This window comes from Cibotium barometz, chromosome 18 (assembly GCF_041138505.1).
Source record: "Cibotium barometz isolate CiBa-2024 chromosome 18, ASM4113850v1, whole genome shotgun sequence".
NCBI classification, from domain to species: Eukaryota; Viridiplantae; Streptophyta; class Polypodiopsida; order Cyatheales; family Cibotiaceae; genus Cibotium; species Cibotium barometz.
Window position 1 is genome coordinate 24,034,637 of NC_141063.1, and position 20,978 is coordinate 24,055,614.

Sequence of the window (20,978 nt, forward strand, 5' to 3'; positions counted from 1 at the left end):
ACTGAGAAGCTAGTTGTCTTTTATATAAAAGGAAACAATATTGGATCTCTTTATAGAAATCACTAGTTAGCCAATTATCTTCCAGTTTTTGATTTATCCCTTTACTTTGGGATGATACTATATCCTCTACATATCAAGGGCGTTGATCCCATTACTGCATAAACTATAGGCTATTTTGGGTGACATCTATAACATGTGATAGGTCCTATGACACCTGCAAGACACACAACGAGCTCTTTGTTTGTCTGTTTGGATGGATACAGGTAACATGATATATTCTCTCAAAATATCTTTGGGTTTATGTCTACACCAAAAGTTTCCAAATAATGGATTCACTAGCTCTACTTACTTGTAACATGATTATTGTATACAAAGCTTTTGTTATATAATCATGTTTAATGTTTTCACTGGTCAAGTTGGATAAGGTTCTTGGATTTTTCTGACTGCTGCTTGCTGATGTAGCGCCCGCGTGCGCACACACACATACACACATTTAGTCATGCTCTTCTTTTTCTTCCTGCCCTCCCCCTTTTTTTCATGCTTTTCTTTTGCTAAGTCTATACTTTCTTTTTTTTCATTCTTTTGTAACCCTCATATCATCACCCACAACCACTACCTCAACCTCCACCTACACCACTACCCTCTAGTCTAATCACTAAGGATATCTTAAGGATAGTAGCCCAAATAGGTAGGGGGAAACAACGGGGCTAGCAGTAACATCGTCACCGGCTGTAATAGTAGTGGGATCGAACCCTGCACACCCAAACACTATCTCAATTCCATGCAAATTGTAAAATTTGTTCCCAAGTTTAATGGGATTTGAGACCCCATTGCCCACATGGAAGTGTTTGGATTAGATATGTGCCACATGTGGTCAGCCTGATGACCTTGAAAGGTAGGTGAGTGGTTTTGATCTCACTGAAACTAAAAGACAAGGCTAGCTTTGACACCCTGAAGCCTACTTTTACAATTGGGTACTCCCACCACCAGGGAACCTAATGAACCTAGTCAATCAACTTTCCAATCACTGAAACCAAAAGATAAGGCTAACTTTGACACACTGAAAATACTACTTTTACAATTGGGTACTCCCACCAAGGAACTTGATTAGATCAACTTTACCTTGTTAAGCAGCAAGAGAAAGAATCAATCAGAGACTACATTAATAGAGTCAGATACCTTCACTCGATGCTTAGACAATGTCAAGTTCTTTGACAAACAATTAATACAAATATTCCTAGAAGGAATCCTTGATTCTACCTTGCATAATGCCTTGTACTCAGAAAAGCATATAAACTTTGAGCCATGTTGTAGAAGTGCCATAGACTTTGATGATAACTTCATGGGAACTTCTTCAAGAAATCTCCCTAAAGGAACCCCTCTAAAGCATCCTTTGGCACAGTACCTTCAAATCTCATTATCAAATGGAATAAGCCACAGGCCGCACCAACCATAAAAGACCTAGCAGCCATGGTCATAGAGTAAATGACTGAGCTGCGGAAGGTCAGAGTAAGAAAAGATAACAGTGGCCAACTGCATCTCCAGACGTGAGTTGATCGGGTGTTCAATATGCTATACCAACCACACAAGCATGAAATACCCCCACCTAAGACTAAGATAAGGAGGAATCTATCGTGGGTACCACATGATGAGGATGGGAAAACATCATACTAGCTATTGCTCCCTCAGAAGTAGCAACTGTGCTAGTTCTACCAACTCCACTCGCTCAACATTTTGCTATGCTAGCTCCACTGCAAGACCCATGCTTGCCCAACACACCACACCTGAGGCAATATGTGATTCAAAAAGGAGTTCTAAGAGTTTCAAAATTACCCCTGCTACCTTCAGTATTGCCACAACAACCACCCATTCCCAAAGTAACCCCCAAGAACCAAGCGACCCTGACAGAAATAGCTGAGAGGAAGGAAGAGGTGATGGGGGGGATGCTAACTACCTAGAACCACTAGAGGCTCAGAGTCCCCCAAGTTAAATCCTAAGCCAATATGTTCAAGATGATGATAGTGTTTACCCTATATATATAGTTGCAATGCAATCAAATAGGGGGAGGGATATCAATGCCCTAGGATCCGGTATGCTAGGGGGGATGCTAACTACCTAGAACCACTAGAGGCTCAGAGTCCCCCAAGTCAAATCCTAAGCCACTACATTTAAGACGATGATATTGTATACCTTGTATATATATATCCTATAGTGGAATTGAATAGGGGGAGGGATATCAATGCCCTAGGATCCGGTATGCTCAAGGGATGCCCTAGGATCCAGTTTGCTACTACAGTGCTATCACAGCAAGGGACCTCACTGGGTGGCAGAATGTCCCATCAAGAAGGCTATGGCAAAAACCGCACCAACCAACCCACAACCGTTTAGTACCACTTTGCATAGGTTGTGGTATTGAACACATAAACAAGGATTGCCCATTAAGACCATCCGACCCAAGAGCACAAACCAAGTACGAGCCTTACTTTTCTCAGTGCAAGGGATGGGCTATTATAAATAGTTCCTCTCAATGTTATGACTGGAATGCAGAATAGGAGGAGAGCCACTATGCTCATTAAGCCAAACAGACTTCAGATTCCCATACTCAAAGGGCATGACAACGTGCTCGAGTTCTACCACTCAATGAAATTCCAATACGTGCTAGATTTGCCCCCTAAACCAAAAGATGAAGAACCAAGAAGAGTAAGACTGGGGAAATTTTAAGAGGGATCAGATGAGGAGACATTTTTCAACATCTCTTCATCCTCTTGAGAGGAAGAATTGAATCCCTAGATCACCAAAGATTTGAAGGAACTTGTCATAAACCCTAGCAACCTACCTATGAAACTAGCAGAGTATCCCAATCCTATTGAGGAAAAAAGCAAACTTGGAGTAGCCCAGGAATTCGTAAGAGCGTGCCAAGCATAAATGGAGGCTGAACCTCTAACAATCCCCACTATTGGAGAGGATGTCAATGCACATACCAGTTTCAGCTTGCTCAAGAGATCAGGAAAGAATTGATTTGTCCCATAACCCAAGAAAACTAAAAACAAGGATTAGGGGATGACGACAAAAGCGTTGAGGCCATGGCCTCCAAAATCTTGAGTGATGACCGAAGAGTACCACACTCAAAGGGGCCTATACACATTCCATACACCATTACTAGCCCCCATGAAAAGTCACAATAATGAATAAACACCTAGAGACAACGAGATTATCTGCCATCTTTTCCTCCCAAGTGTAGATTTCTATTGGTTCCTTACTTCAATGTAGTCTAAGTCTATGGAAGGACTTAAAGGATTGAATGGATGGCAAGTTAAAAGTGGGAATGGAAGAACAACCAATTCAAGACTCCTTGGATAAGTTAGAGGATGATGAACTTGCTAGTTCACCAAGCCTTTCAAAGGTACCGGTGAATAAGCTAGGCCACCACTTTGAAAGTGATGGCATGAATGTTGTCCTCCCCATAATATACAAGGACGCCATCTTAGACAAAGTGGTTAGAGTCAACATCATTACCAAGCAGTGCAAGGAAAAATGGGGTCAACCATCTCTCGACGCCCTATGAGCCTCCTCTGATAATCAAGCTTGCTAATGGGGCTCGCAGAACCCATGGGGATACTGTAAAATTTGAGAATTAAAAATTTTGGCCTAAGTTTGCACCACTCTTTTGTGTTGATGAACTTTTCACAGCAACCTAATTCCTATGATTACATCGTAGGTGTCGACCCTTCATAAAAGAGACCCAAATGGTTCATGATTGGGACACAGATCACATCTACATTTGGAAAAGAAATGAAACCCTCAAAGTAAACTCATGGACATGGAAATCTCATCCTATGAGTGGTGGACCTTTTGTCGAAGACTCTATAACCACCAAAGACCCCACCATTGAGCTAAACATGTGTAAACTTGTTATAAACATTAGACGAGGAGTGTGAGAGCTCAGAGTGTGTCTCACTTCCAAAGTTGGAAGAGTTTGAAAATTGGATGCACATTCTTGCAACTATGGACATCCTCCCAATGAGAACAAGCACAAGATACACCATAGCAGAGATGGCAAGTAAATCACTTCTATATATATGTTAAACGTTGTAGCATGCAACGTGTGCCAAAATTTGAAGGCGATATCCACGACCAAGAGGTGGTAGGTTGGGGCCCAAAAAGATAAAAAAGGGATTATCTATATCTTTTCCAAGAAGGAAAAGAAGATCGTTGGCTTTGATATGTTGAATCCATAGACTCCCATGTGGACTTTTACCATCAATGGTAGCAAAAGGAGCTCAATCTTTTTGAAGTTCTAGTGAGGTTAATGACCATGGAGAACATGATCAAACAAGTCTATAAAACTCTCTTGCTCCATAAGAAGAGAAAAGAACAAAGCTCTAGCAAAGGCTGGAAAAGAAGCTAAGCATGTCCTATAAAGAGAATGGCTATGTTGATGATCTCATACGACAGGTGCCTGAGCATCTCAAAACATACAATGTGGGTGACCACTTTCTACACTTTGAGAAGGTAAAGAGAACCGTTGAGACGGGAAGCTTGGTACATCTTACGATGGCGTAGTTGAGGTTAAGGAGGTCACATAGCAGGACCTAACAAGGATCTCAAACCCATGGACATTGGGAAGGACCTATCTCCAAAAGAAGAAAAAGAAATTATTGACCTACTCATTGAATTCCAAGACTGCTATTCTAGGAAATATACTGACATGAAGGGCAAAGGTGGTCAAACACACTATTCTCATTGTGGAAGGATCATAGCCATCAAGGTATAGGGGCTATCAAATGAATCCAAAATACTCTAGAATGGTCAAGGATGATATTGACAAACTCATCAAAGCTGGATTCATTGAATGATTGTCCCCAATAGTCATAGTGCCTAAGAAAAATGAGAATATCAAGGTTTGTGTTAACCTTTAAAAAAAAATGTTTCATGGCGAAGGCATTACCATTCACCAAGCATGGAATGAGTAGCAGGCAAGGAGACCTACAGCTTCCTTGATGGGTTCTCGAGTAGCAGAGATTTACAGCTTCCTTGATGGGTTCTTGAACTATAGCCAAGTGGAAATAGACCTGAATGATTAACATAAGACTGTATTTGCCATAAATTGGGACACTTATACGAACAGAGTTATGCCATTTTGGCCTATCCAATGCCCTAGGCACTTTCCAAAGGCTCATGTGTAGAACGTACAAGGAATACCTTTGGGAGTTCCTTGAGGTTTTCATGGATGACCTTTGTGTCAATTCCAAATGGAAAGCATATCTTTGGTGCCTTAGGAAGGTACTGGAAAGATGCCGATTATACATAATATCCCTTAACGCACTCAAATGCCAATTTTGGGTGAGGCATGGAGTAATACTAGGCCACATTATTTTTGAACATGGCATCTCAGCAAGGTCAAGCTCATTCTTGAGATTCCACCACCCACTAACTTCAAGTGTGTCCAGCATTTCATGGGACATGTCAGATACTATAAAAGATTTATAATCATATACACCGACATAGTAAGACCCTTATATAGGCTACTTGTCATATTCAACTAGACGGATGAATATCAAAAAGCCTATGAAACTTAAAAAATCCCTAGCATACCAATTCTAAGATCTCTCAACTTGGATATTATTGTCCATGTCCACATAGATGCCTTGGCTTTCGCAATTGGCTGGGTTTTAACGCAACCAAGAGAGCATAACATAGATTTCTCTATTAGCTTTGCCAGTTGGCCAATTGAACAATACCAAACAAAACTACACCACCATAGAAAGGGAGGGATTTTCAATGGTCTATGCTATAAAGAAGTACCACCATTATCTGTTGGCAAACAAATTTGTATGTTTTGTAGACCATCACACACTTCTCCACCTTGTCAATAAGCTTGTGACATGAGAAGGATAACGTGATGGATTTTGATGCTTCTAGAGTTTGATTTCACGATGACTATGTAAAAAGGCTCACAGCATGTGCATGTTGAGCACTTGTCGTGCATCACCAATGGAGAACTGCTTATCAAAGTGGAGGATGAACTACTTGATGCCCCGCTCTTTGAACTCTGCATTGTTTTGGACTAAGCGGAAGAGATAGCCCATTATTTGGCTAATGGTTGCCCCTAGGAGAGACCCCTTAATCGAGACAGAGCACGATGCCTTATCAAAAAGGCAAACCCTTACCAATTGATTACGGGGCAATTGTACAAGTTAGGCCAAAGATGGGATCATGCAACACTATCCTCTTAGGAATTCAAATATGTCGATATCCTTGAGCAAGCCCACACTAGTGTAGCCAGAGGGGATTTCCCGGTAGACACAACACCACCAAAAAAGTTCCCGACGAAATACTTATGGTGATTGCCACTTCAAGAGCGTGTGGTAGTAAGTTAGGATGAAGTCCTAAGTGATGTACTTCATGGATATATTATGAAAGTAGTCATTATAATAGCATTAGGCCTCTTATAAGCCTAAAGTGCCCGATCGACCACAGTTTAAGTAAGTGTGAACACTTATGGCCATGTATATAAGTGAATTTCTCTCATAATACAAGGATACTCTCCCGTTTTGCAATAGAGTCTTGATCTTGCTAATCCTCTTGCTAATCTCTCTCCCTAATGCATGCTAGTGAGTGTGTGTTAGTGAAGTGAGGTGAGAGGAGAGACGAGTACATGTGCAACATGGCGGCGTGTCGGTAATTGTTCTAATGACAAATGAGGAGCCCATTTCTTGTCAAATTTCAACAAGAGGAAGCCATTCCCATCCAAGATGTGCTCCAACACCATCAAACATCCAAAGGTTTCCCACACTCCAGCCATGCCGCTTAAAAAGAGGGACATTTTATACTTAATTATAGGGGTAAGTGACCAAGCTCCATTAAATGCATCACCTCAGTAGGATCAACCTGCACCACTGTACCCCCCCTGATTGACACAAGTGGCCTCTCCAAAAACTAACCCAACTAACATAGGAATGCTAACATATCTAACCATACAAAATCCGGACCACCCATCTGTCCCTAGCAACACCAATGTTTCCATGAGAAGGGTGACAAAGAGGTACCAAAAGCAATGCTCCAAGCACAAGGTTACTATGAAGATCAAAGGAAAATCTAGGTACCCAAGAGGAAGGTCCACAATATGCCGATCTAAACCATGCCACTAGCTTGATCACCTAGTAGAACACCAAACCCTAAGCCTAGATAAAAAACGTGGTTCATCAACAGAGCGTTGTTGGAGGCCTAGCGATACTATGCCACCTTAGAGACTTCTTTAAATATTATGCTCCTTAGAGACTTCCTCAAATATTATGCTCCTTACACCCACCAAGAAGAGGAAGACCACCAAAATCGCCAAGCTCTTGGAATACCAAGTAGCCGCCCTGACTTCTCCTCACTAGGAGTGGAGCTACTCCATGAAGTCAGCAAACAACAGCCACATGATCCACAAGCATATCCAATCTGATAAGAAGGTGGAGCACAAGCTCACTTACCATACCTAGGAGTACTGCTAGATTTCTAGGAAACCAAAGGTCATGGAGAACCTCCACAAACTTGGACTTGATGGGCTGGCAGTTCTTCTCACTTGGGACCGAAACTCACCACCACCTGTTTCAGCTTCATCTCATCTTATGATATTCACCTTAGCATGGGCACAATCCATAATGCCACAGGTCCTGACTTGACCCTGGCCCTAACCATTGACATGGTTCATAAGGCTTTGGACTTGCCGCGAGCTACAAAACATTACCAAAAGCTAAGTGGAGCACAGGGCATGGTTCGAGACATTGTTAGTAGGGGGCCAACCAACAAGAATGGAGTCAAATGGGAGGATATCACTCACCTGAACATGTGCACCCTTGTCTGCATCCTCACCATGTTGATCGATTTCCGATAAATGGGTAGGTATAGCAAATGCAACCTATCCATCCTTGTTCACATCAAGCAAGGCCTGCTAGTGAACTCGGCCGACCATTTCCACCATGAGCTCCACAATATTTGCACGAACTTGGCTAGCAAGTTCAAGGCCACCATGATCCTCTCCAAAGTTCTCTATTACACTTTGGGCTGGGAAGAGCTCCCCAAACCTTATAGCTACCAAAGCACTGCCACCCCGAGCAAGCCTCCTTCGCACCCAACCCCATTAGCTCCCCTAGCTGACTCTCTATAGCCCAAGAAGTAGAGGTTGGACCACAAGGCCATTGCTAGTGAAACATTTACAACCAACCTAATGGACACCCACACCTGGCCGGTAGCCATGCAGGCCTAAATACTAGCCCTAGGACTGTGTAGAGCCAACTAAGTTCAGTGGCCCCTACCACAACTCAGTCCAATCCATTTTGAAAGTGGCCCCTTTTTTACTTCTCATGTGAGCACAGAACATTATAACCACCTCTGGCTTCCTCGAGCTACAGCACCATAGCCTCCAACTCAATCTCCTCCAACAACACATGTTTATCAATGATGAGATCTCCACCACCGCCTTTTCAACCATCCTCTCAATTCCCTTATTCCTCCCACACCACCCTCACTATGCTCTTCTTCCAAAACACCATCTCCCTTACGAGCCCTCCACCATCTTCCTATTCTTTCACCACATCCTCTATCTCAATCTCAAGTCTTGGTGTAGAGTCCTCACCTTCCCTCTAATCGTCTGGACGAGGGGGACTTCATTGACCTCTTTGTTCCCACTAAGTTATGCTTATACCCCACCTCCATCATGAGTATGGTGATCCAGTGGGATGCACACACATGGCTAGCATGCCATGGATAAAGCATATCGCCATCTCACCGTAATGGCTAGCATTGCTTATGCCCCCATTGGCATCCTTGTATTATACCATTGAATCTATAAGCGGCTACAATTGATGCGCACTAGCAAGCACCATCTCTTCGACATGGTCCCCACGTGGCTTACCCCCAAGACATCTTTAATGAAGAATACCTAGAGGCCCTTGAGTTTTATCAGTTCATAAAACCGGCACTTGAAGTTAAGGATGAGGAAGAGGACACTACGGACACTGCGAGGGACAAGTATGAGGATGATGCATACAACAAAGACATGTTCGAAGAAGCCCCCCTAATAGGAACAACAAGTGGTCCCGAGACAAAGCTTTCACATGGCACTTCAACATCAAGAGGCCCCTCTTCAGCTGCACTTGCGTTGATGGCAAGGAGAAGAAACAAGCCTCGACACCCTTCCCCCCTAGACCAACACTCTATATCAGCTCCCCCTCTCCTTGTCTTCACCTCACAACCTACCACTCCTCCCTGGCTTTCCCCACCTACATCTCTAGGACCTCTCTCACCCCCTCATCTCCCAAGCCACCTCCACCACACCAACCTATCTAGGGGACGTTTTTAATGGACTCACCAAGGGCTCAACCTCACAAGTCAACAACCCCTTTCTCCCACCATTGTTCCTTAAAGAAGGTGAGATCCTATAACCCCCCATCAGAGAACAACAGGTAGGTGCAGCCCCTTAACTACCCATTTAATTTGTGTGATCCTCTCAACGGGATTGACATTGACAGAGCCCCTTAAATACTCGACCAGCAGCACTTCTCGGACCCTACCCTCTCGACACTAACATGATCACTGATTACCTCGACATAAGCCTTATTAAGTTTTATCTAGAATAGAAGTTCAATTAGTGGTCTAGATCACATCATAAGAGGGATCGAGGGGGATATAAACAACCACAAGACATCATAACCCCAATCACACATGATCTCATAAGGGAGAAACTTGTGTGGCAACACGCGTACCTTCTCAAGGCTAGGTGTTGGAAAGAGTATTGCTATGCTCTGAGAGGTATCTCCAGATTAGCCCCCTTTATTTCCCGATAGAATGCACATGGGCCTCGGACCTCTTTGAGGAGGAGTTCCCAATATACAGTTTAACTTCCCATGGATTCCTCCACCTCAACTGCCCCTTGTCCTACATGAACATTGGATGCTTCACACCATGCGCAAGTTTATCCAACAGGATTATGATGTTATGCTAAATCATGATCTAATCACCACCATCCACTTTTTCAGGCTCATCCTTGTCTGTGGAGTTTTCCAACTGGCACACATTCGATGAAGGTCAATAGGGCATGGCCTTTGACATCAACAAGGGCCCACACTTTGCCAAATAGTCAGGTTCTATAAGCAAATATAGTGGATGCAAGGCTAGCGTATGCTCACTTTTGAAGGTATGTTTAAAACTGCCCTTTGGACATCCTACAAAGCCTTCCATCGAACCACCCAGTACATGAAGTCTCGCTTTAAATTTTACTAGAAATTCAGTAGCTTCTACCCACTAACCTCCTTGAAGCTTCACTACCGATTTTGAAGCAGAGAACCATGATTAGGGAGGGGGTATGTTAACCACATTGGCTAACATTACTCCATGCACGACAACTTTTAAGCCATATTTTTGTATCGTGCAATGCATTTCATGTAAAAATGATTATGGGAAATCTTCGAGCTTACGACTTCTGTAAAGATGGAAGATAGCCAAACACCAAGCTTACAACTTCTGTAAAGCTGGAAGATGGCCAAGCACCAAGCTTATGACTTGTGTAATGCCGGTAATAAACATTTAGACTAGGAATTCATCCTAGACTAGCTTATTGGGCCCTCAGACATTAGTCGGGTGGCCAAGCATTGTACAAATAAGTCTTGTATATAAGACATTTTAGCTAATGAGATCCAATTCTCACAATTGCATTTGAGTCTTCTTGCTCTTATGGTCGAAGTTGCTTATATTCCTTCTCTTCTTCCTTGTTGCATTCATGCTTACGGATTGTGTGGGTGAGTGATGGTGTTGATGTATGCTCTTTTCTCCCTTTCTCCTTCTCTTATCTACTCTCTCATGCTTTCACTCACCATGGCATCGAAGTCAAGGTGGAGCTTTCCATAGCTCTCTCTCTCTCTCTCTCTCTCTCTCTCTCTTTGCTCCCCACCCATTTGCAAAGCTTCTTTGTGGTGACAAAAAAGGAGGCAAGGTTAAGGACCCTAGTTCTCTACAAGAGAGATTTTACTCTACCAAGAGTGGCTTGAGGTGCAAACCAGTAAGACCCTTGCATTCTCCCCTCCTTCTCTCTATCTAGCAAGGATCTCTCTCGTGAAAATTTAGGAAATAAGTATTTGGATTTTAAACCCAAGTTGCATTATTTCCAAAATGTTCTCTTCCATGAACATTTTGGAAATAAGTGTGGATTCTAAAACCGGGTTGCATTAATGGTCCTGTGATACGGTAATATCTACCAAATGTTCAAGCTTGCATGTATGCTAAATTAGACTTCATATATAATCCATGATGTTGGTGATGATGGTATATAATATGTTAGATTTCTTTCACTTCACGTCTAGCACTAAAGTGAGAACCAATCATAATAATTATCTTATGGTAAGCTCAAGGTCAATCTTGAGGGCCAAGTCCACTAACAAAAAGAACTCAAGAGAGTGGTGCTGAGTTTGCACTTTCAAAGTTGGTAATTGGTGCCATCAAGTCTTTCGTAAGTGCCACAAGGAATTGAAGGGAAACACAATTTTACAAGAGCATTGGCTTTAACATATGCCTAAGAGTTTTGTTAGGCCACTTCTTTAAATTTATTATGTCACAATTTGGGAAAAAAAATACACAACATGTGGCATAGCACAAATCACAGTTTAGATGATGAGGATCAAACAGAGGTTGATACATAGCTATAACAAGAGATGAGAAGAATAAGGAAAAAAGATTTGGCCTTCCTTCAAACACAGTTATACATAGCAATATAGCAAGAGATGAGAAGAATAAAGACAAAAGAGTGTGGCTTCCTTTTTAGCCTTGTGTACTTGTTGAGATGGAAAATTATAGCATACTGAAGAATGTAGTAAAGGCATGATTCTATTTCAACAAAGAGGAGATTATTGAATGACTCGATGGAAGAATGAGTTGGAAAGATTCATGTGTTATATAGCATGACCTCAAGTGTTGATTATCAACATAGAAAGGAGTTCATGGTGGTGAGAGTTCATGCAACCAATATTATGTAAGGTATGGAGTGCATGGCAAGAGTCCATGTGTCATAACCTTCTATCCTTGATATAATCAATTTGATTGGATGATAGAAGCAAGATTGCTTGAGGTTATGCTATATGTGTCCATATAGCATGACCTCAAGTGCTGATTATAAACATAGGAAGGAGCTCACGGTGAGAGTTCATGCATCATAACCTTAAGTAAATTTTCTTTATTGGAACAAGGTATGGAGTTCACGACAAGAGTCCATGTGTCATGATTAATCTCTACCAGATTGGTAAACAATTGCACAATAGCTCGACGAGAGATCCTTAAGTCTTGATATAACCGCTTTGATTGGATGATAGAAGCAAGATTGCTTTAAGTTTGTGACTTTATCTCTCATTTTGATTGAGGAATTTAGGGATGGTCTTGCTTTAAGTTTGTGAGTTGATCTCCTATTTTTTATTGAGGAATCTACCGTAAGACGCCTATTTACCCAAGATCACAAATACATAGAAATTGTAAAAGGTAAGTTTGTGAGTTTATCTCATGTTTTTGATTGAAGAATTTAGTGTAAGATGCCCACTAACCCAAGAATTTAGTGTAAGACGTATGTTCACCCAGGATCACAAATACATAAACTATAGAAGGTTGTAATAACAAGTCATCGCATTCATCAGGGACCTCCTAACTCTCATGAACATAACCATCCACATAACTCAAAATTCACGTAAAGTTCACATCATAACAAAAATTGTAAAAAAAAACTCAAAGTATATAGATATAGTAGAAATTGTCATGAACCTTTGTTTAGGAAGAAGTTTCAAAATATGGAAAAAAACACACTCTATGGCAGAGATCGAACCTCCCGACCACCCCCAATCTTTCTCACTCTCACTCTCACTCACACTTGCACAATCTCCCCTCTTCAGAGGTTTAATCCTAATTACAATAGCATGAAGATGAATAATCACACATCAAAGCCTTGATCTCACACTTCACAATTAAAGTATAGTCCTACTTTGATCCAAAACTGCAGTCTTCTCTACAATCAAACTGCTTGGCAATTCAAGGAAAAATAAAGAATCCTAGCATCTCCTCACACCCATCATAAACATCGATATAATGAATCAATATATACACGCACTCCTCAACTAGTCATCATGAGTTGATCTATGATCTCTCATGTATACCTAGACCTTCTACATTTTCTTTGTTCATCACCACTTTCATAATCGAAGAGGTAGGGGTCATAAGGTGTTGGAAAGTCATCACCCTTATCCTACTTCATCTTTCCAATAATGTTATTTCCTAGATTTTTTTTCACTTAGTCTCTCACCTCAAATTAAGGATCAAGATCCCATGGAGCCAAAACTACATGAAAAGTACGACCAAGATCTAGGCCTTAGCACTTGAGCACATAATAGTAAGATCTTTTGAAAGATAAAGTACAAGCTATTTTTACTTTACTTTACTTTGGATTACAATTTCACTTTGAGGAGAGCAGGTTTATTCTTGTTTGTGTTTAATTCTCAAAAGGATTTTGATTAAAAATATATTTGATAGCTTTACTTTCTAAGTGAGTTGATGTAAGATGTAACGAGCCTCTCCATGAGTATATTATTAAGTTTGACATAACTTTATAGGGAATGTTTATGGAGAACAAAAGCAACATTTAGGTTAAGTAAGGTTGCCTTTTATCTTTAACTCTTTTTGAGTAAGGTTGCCTTTTATCATTGTTTTTATAAAGGGGAGTCTCATTTTCTTTTAGGGCATTCTTTTTGAGCTTTATAGTAATGAAATCATTGTTTTTATTAAGAGGAGGTCTTATTTTCTTACACGGCATTCTTTCGTTGATATTCTATTGTACGCATAATATTATGTTGAAAGGACTTCAAATCATTTGGTTGCACTAGAGACTTTTCAAGGGAACAAAAGATTTAAAGGTAAACCTCAACAAGACTAAGATGAAAATCTCAAATTTATCTACTAAGGTGGGAATAAGCATGCATGGATTCACACATGAAAGGAAACTGATAGACATCGTTGACTCCTATAAAAACTTGGGGATAAAATTTTTATAGCCATTATTTTTCCCAAGGAAGCTAGCTAAAGATCGCCTTAGTATACCACATTATTCTCTTTCACCAATTGCAGAGGCATACCATTACGTTGATTCATAGAAAGGACTTTATTCTTTGTTGATGTTGTGTCCAACACCTATGTACACAAGACAGGACATAAAGATTGGGAAAGGTTTTAGATAATGATGTTCTCTAAGCTCATTAGTGGTAAGTCCTCAATGTCACATGATATCATCCTCGAAGGTTTAGATCTCCTCCCCTTGAAATTTATGTGAGAAATTTAGGACCATTGCTTATCTTCATAGAATTTGGTCCTTACAAGAATATCGAATATTATCTACATATACCCCTATTTATATAGTTGGTGATCACTATGATAAGATGGTATTACATGACATGCATATGGAACCTCTCTAAAGACATCAAGATGGATAGGTTATCAATATTTACTGCAACCTACATACCCACAACCTCGACCTCAAAAAACAAGAGCTAATTATCTATATTTACTACACCTCATACACCACAACCTCCACCTCAAGAAACAAGAGATAATTTGGGTTATCAATTTTGACATCCCCTTTAGCTTCGTATCTTTTAGTGATGGATCAAATTGTCTTTGGGATCTTTTCTTGCATTGCTTATGATCATGACTAGAAAAATACATGGAGGTACGTAGCTTATTCGTATACACACCCTAGGCCTCTCGTGGTGCCTTGTGTGGCCTTTGCCTATGCATTTGGCTATTGCCATTTATGATCCCCCCCCCCTCTTTTAAATAATCTATATACTATGGAGTATCTAGATCCTTATGGCCTTTTATTGATGGTGGATAAAACTTACTTCCATTCAAGAAAGATGTTAAATGGAGAGATAAAACCCACAACACATCAAGTGAATTAGCCTAAAGGAGTTTTAAGTACAAGTGGAGCCTATTTTCTATAAAGATTACACATTTATTCAAGTAATGATATAATAAGTCATGAATGTCTACACATTTTAAATTATTTAACCTTTTTTTTAACATTATCTGGCACAAGATCCATGCTTTTTGTGGTTGATCTTAGATCTCCCTTGGATCATATGCATAGTAAATTCAAAGGAACATATTGCTTGCACAAAAAGTCCTTGTACTTTTCAAGGAGATTTGAGTACAAGTGGAGCCTATTTACAATAAAGATTACACATTTATTAAACTTGATGATATAATAAGTCATGATTCAACATAAGTGAGATGGGAAAAAATAGAAATGGTATATGTAATAGACTCATTAAAATATTTTTAAGCCATGGGTTATCATATTTGTAAAAATGGTGTGACTTAAATCTTAAAGTCCTTTGTCTTATCATTACACATGTTCATTTGATGCTCATGCCAATTTAAAACCTTAGGAGGAAAGGCAAAATTATTTTCAATGTAATTTGCATAGTAAACTCATCATCATTTTGTCAATCTTGAAGCTATTCAAGTACACGATAATCAGAGGAATTTACATCACCCTCATTTCTTTGTTGTTGTGCATGTATAAGAAATCAAAGTCCAAGCTATATATAGTGGCTACCTTTAAGAGCACATTCAATAGTGGCTACCTTTAAGAGCATTTCATAAGCATGGGTGTGTAAGCACTGTTTTTTGGAGTTACAAAAGAAAGGCACAAGGACCAATGCTGAGTGAGTTGTTACAAAACACTAGAAATATGCTTATTACGTGCACTTCATTGAAATGATGGACATTCTTTATGGACTACTTTTAAGATTGGCATATAATATACACATTGCTTAGTGTAATGGAGAGTTTGGTCTTTATGTAGCATAAGAGACGAGGACATTAATGATGCTATAATTATGTGCATTTATTATATACAAAAAAAGACTATAATATGAACATCTTGGGCTAGCACAAGATTTGTGAAGTGCCATTTATGTGACTTTGAAGCTCTAGGAGTAAAAGGGTTAGCAAGGCTTGCAGGCAAAAGCAACTTAGAAGTGTGCTCTCTCCCTCATCAATATGTGCACTCATGACTGTACACAAATTTCTTTAAGCTAGCATGACAAGAGTAGGCCTTTCACACTCTCCTCCTGTGAACTAACCACTTGTCATACAAAAGAAACCCCTCCCTTTGTTGTTGTTGCTTTAGAGAGAAGATAGACAAATACACTTCATATAAATCAAATAAATTAAGCACATATCACACACCATAATCCCCTTCCATATTCCTTGCTATCTTTTAGGATATAATCGAGACAAGCTTTAAACTCTTCTCTACGGTGATATTCAATATAGTAGTTATAAAAAACTCTACATGTTTTAGTAAAAAATAATTTTGTTGATTTTTGATGCTTATTGCTTATTGCTTATTTGATAAAAACAAGTGGTCGTGTAAATTTTATCGACCTTTTGAAGGTTTTTATACTATAAATTTTTTTAAAAAATAAAAATAAAAATAATATATATATATAAATAATATAAAATATAAAATATATAAAATATATAAAATATATATAAAATATATATAATATATATATTATATGATATATATATATTATACATATATGATACAAACAAGTGGCTGTGTAAATTTTGTTGATCCTTCGAAGGTTTTTATACTTTATACTATGAGGATTATATATATATACCTTTTATATGCCGCATACATGTATGCATAACTGCATGCAACTATGAAAGTAAATATGCACTTGATTCATTTAGTTTTATAAATAGAAGGCTTGGAACCTTTATAAGACACCCATTTTTTCTTTTTGCATTTTCTTAATGCTCTTAAGTTTGTTATATTCATGTATGTGGGTGCATTTCTTGTGCTATTTGTGACATTAGAAAAAAAGCATCACAATATTCAAATCTCCTAACAAACATAGCACAGAAAAGTAGCACAAACATAAAAAATGTTCCAGTAAGAACACATAATGCAAACAGTATCATCATAGCAACAACACATAATGCAAACAGTATCATCATAGCAACAACACAAGTTGTACTACCTATGATACGTGTAAGGCTCTCTCTCTCTCTCTCTCAAACTACATTATGTGGTTTTCTATGGACATCACCTTGTCCTCTTCCTTAGAGCCTTTTGTGATTGACATGTCCTCCTTCTTGTGTTCTTCAATGAAAAGCGTAAACAGGAATTTCATTCTTCTTCTTCCTCCTACTTTTGTTTTCTTCTTCTTCTTTGTGATAGTTTAGAACTTGACCTCGTCAAAATCTCGACTTTCTTATTTCGAAACTCCAAATTTATATGATTTTTTCAATGGATTTTTACAATCACAACCGTGTGGATTGCATAACTTTTTGGAGAGAGAGGAGCCACTCTTGTGTGATATTCAACAAGCAATACCATTGGTGTGTGATATTCTCATGACTCATGACTTAAATTTTGAAGCAATAATAATATGGGTTATGACTTATGACTTTTAAATTTTCAACGGTAGGGATGTTCAATGAATTAATTAGTGTGTTTTTACAAGCATAGGAATGTTCTAGAGTACGGTGAATAGGCTTAATTAGTGTTCTTAACCTATTAATGATCTTGACCCTGCCTCACAGCGACCTGCGGAACGCTCCTAGAGCTGTTTTGATGTCAATCCTTGAACCCCGCCACTCATCTTGGTCTTGGTACCCCGCCCCCTTATGAATCAGAAGCTTGGGAGACCCTAATTCCTCTCACAAGCCTTGCAGAAGATAGCTATTTCTGATACAGAGCAACGAGTGGCAGATGCTGCAGGGACGAAGAAAGACAGAAGAGGAGAAGAAAGGGGATTAATCTGTCTCAGAGAACCGACTTGATCGCTCGCCAGAATTCTGCAGGAGTTGCTGGAACCCAGCTTTTCTGCAGCCAAACGGACTGTCTGAACTGGACGGCAGATTCTTCCGTATAGTTTCGGAGGCGCCTTTTCTTTTTTTCTCGAATCAAGATCAGAGCGGACTTTGTAGATCAGAGCGGACTTTGTGAGAGCTTTGCAATCAGTTGATCTAATCAATGGCAGATTCCGACACTTCCTCGCATTTCGGCCATCGGACCTTCCGTCAAGCTACACGAGACCGTGAGTACTAATGATGATAACGATCAAAATTCATGTCATGCATATATAGCTGCATTTAGATGCCTTGCCTTGTCTTACCCTGGCCGAGATATGCGATGCTTGGTGTGGGCCTTGCCTCATTTGGCCATGTCAGGCCATGCCATGATGCTTTGGTCCCTACTGTGGCATTTTTTGTTGATGGAATGCCCGGATTTTTACTTCATTGTCTGCCTGCATTATCCCATGCTTGTTGTATTTATGCCGCTGCTTCACTAAATGGGATGGTTACTTTGGATTTCATGCACCCTTTCCCCCTTCTTTTGGGGGGCACTCGTGTTTTATCCTGTCCCTTTCCCAATGAAGTGGAAGGTTCTTTTCCACCGCTTCCAGTTAACAGGTCTTTTGAGGTCTGATTTTCTTGATAAAGGCCACCGCTCTACTCACTTTGTAAGAGGGCTGAAGTTCTTATTTATGTTACTTCCAGGGTGACTTATGCTCAGTATTTATCCTCAAACTTTATGCTGGTTTAATGCAGGTCTTCTTCATGAAATGCTCAGAATGGCTAGAGGAAAGGATGCTTCCGATTGGAAGGTAGGTCAAAATGTTGTTCACTTATTCAAAATGTGGTTTTGATGTTAGTTTGGTGCAATTTCTTTTAAAAGGCAAAAAGCTTATTTTTTGGAGATTCTTCTACTTCTAGAGTGATAAACCTTCATAGAGAGGTAATGATGGGAGGGAGGGTGGGGGCGATGGAAGATGGACTCCATGTGAGAGCGGGAAGAGTTGGTCATCTTTTGATGCAACTTATAACACGTGCAATTCTTTACCATACTCTCCACGCCTTTATACAACCCTACATGTGACATAACTTGGAAGGATCTGGAATCCTAATCCAGATAGAAGAGTGTGAATAATATTGAACAAGATGATGGAAGATAACTGCAGACAAAACAAATTTGGCAAGCTGTCACACTCTCAGTAATCACCCACATTGCGTCCAATGCTGAGTGATGTTGTCTGAATGGAGAATGAAGGATCTGCTTTAAAGGGATGGTGTGAATACAAAAAGAAAACAATATAATCAGGATCACACAACTGGTATCCTGATATAATGTGGGTGACCTGGAGCCTCATTACAACCCTAGACACAGTATTGGATGGTTCTTCGTAAACCCACAGGACTCTGAAGATAGCCACAATCACACAACAAAGATAAACATTATGCAGGCCCTCTTTTTTTTTTTTCCGAGAAAAGATCCTTTCATTAGTTATGTAAAAAAACGCCCGTAGGGCTACAAAAGAGATCTCTCCTGCTCCTAACAGAGAGAAGAGCAGTGAATACATCATGGCAGCCCGGGAGACTCTCCCTAGGTGCTGCAATTATGCAGGCCCTCTTGTCGAGTGAGCCTCACAATTAATGTTCCTAAGTGAAATGGTATGGTCCTCTCCTGATGCAAAAAAGAAGAAGTGTAATCCTTTGCCCTGTTCATGATGGAGTTGATGAATTGAAGTTTTGTGAGTGGACTGTACTTTGGATTTTGTTATGTTTGGGAAATATACAGCAAGACCAAGTTGAAGTAATGCGGTCTAAATAGGGAATTAGAGACATAAGCCATTTGGAGCCCTATTTGATGTCCATCGACTCTTGAGTGTACAGATAGGTAGAGATGCACAAGGGTAGAGTAAGTGCGTGCATGCCATGGGAGATTTTAATGTCAGAAGTCAAAGGCCCATGGGAGTTGTCTTCTGCTGCATTGTGAAGCCTTAATGAATGGGTCATTGCCAGTCATAAGCAAAAAAGAATTAGAAACCTTGAACATTTTCCAGCTCAATAATCTTTGGATTTAAAATGATTGTATGAAGATGCATATCCAAGGCTTGAAAGGTGTATCAAGGCTAAGAGGTAGCTTTCAACATGGTGCATGGAGTCCTTTAGTTGAATATATTATAGGAGACTTTTCTTTATTCTCCTTCTTCTTGGTTGGAATAGTTAATGTCTTCTCATTAGGTTAATGACTTCATGAGTTGTTTGGTTGTGAGGTGGCTTTGTGCGTGGGGAATCAAGATTGTGGATGTGGATTATTCAAGGACCTTTTTTTTGGCTACAGGTACTTATTATGGATGAAGTGACAGTCAAGGTGATGTCCTATTCTTGCAAGATGGCAGACATAACAGATGAAGGCATCTCATGTAAGGCTTGGCATATGTACTCTTACATCAACCTATGTTTTAGTTAAAAGTATGGCATTACATGCACTGCTTTATTTTCTTCTGGAGATTTGAAAATGCAACAGTGAGGATTCAGCCTGCTTTGTAGCACAATACACAGCAAGATGTGGAAAGTTTTGAGGGTTTGGGACGTGGGTACACCTCAATCAAGTTGAGCATGGTTAGCTACCTGATTTCAGAGTGTGGATTGCACCCGCTAGTATGTCTCTTTGTGAAGAGTGTTTCTTTTGAGCTCCTTGACATGTTGTTTCAGTGTAAGTCAACATGCTATGAAAAAAGGATCTCTGATCCATACTCAATGACTCAACAAGTAGGACCAGATTCCTATTTGAACTATGGCAAGTGGTATCCAAGTAAAGGGATGCACGTGACATTTCACTTCTTTTCTTTCTATGGCAGTATTGTATTACCTTTTGGTCTCATAGACCCTTTGGGTATTTTGTAGACGTTAATATTATTTTCTTTCTTTCTCCCCCAAGATTCTCAATTCATGGGACCAACTCACTGTTACGTGGCACTCTCCCCTTTCAGAGTATATGTACAACAGGTGCAGTACCTAGAGTGGTAACTGGCCCCTTGTGAGCCCCAGTCTGGGATGAGTCAGCCATGCATCCACTTTAGAGTCCATGGTTAGGTGTACAA

The 20,978-nt window shown here is 40.0% G+C and overlaps 1 protein-coding gene across 1 annotated transcript in view; it reads left to right on the forward strand.

Moving 5' to 3' along the window:
• The first annotated feature begins 17,373 nt into the window (after nucleotides 1–17,373).
• LOC147629097 (SNARE-interacting protein KEULE-like) overlaps nucleotides 17,374–20,978 on the forward strand; it is a 71,161-nt gene continuing 67,556 nt past the window's right edge. Inside the window, exons 1-4 of the mRNA XM_086812344.1 lie at nucleotides 17,374–17,427; nucleotides 17,632–18,128; nucleotides 18,643–18,698; nucleotides 20,216–20,297. Coding sequence (XP_086668470.1) covers nucleotides 18,065–18,128; nucleotides 18,643–18,698; nucleotides 20,216–20,297 — 202 coding nt within the window. The 5' untranslated portion in view covers nucleotides 17,374–17,427; nucleotides 17,632–18,064. The remainder of the gene's footprint in view (nucleotides 17,428–17,631; nucleotides 18,129–18,642; nucleotides 18,699–20,215; nucleotides 20,298–20,978) is intronic.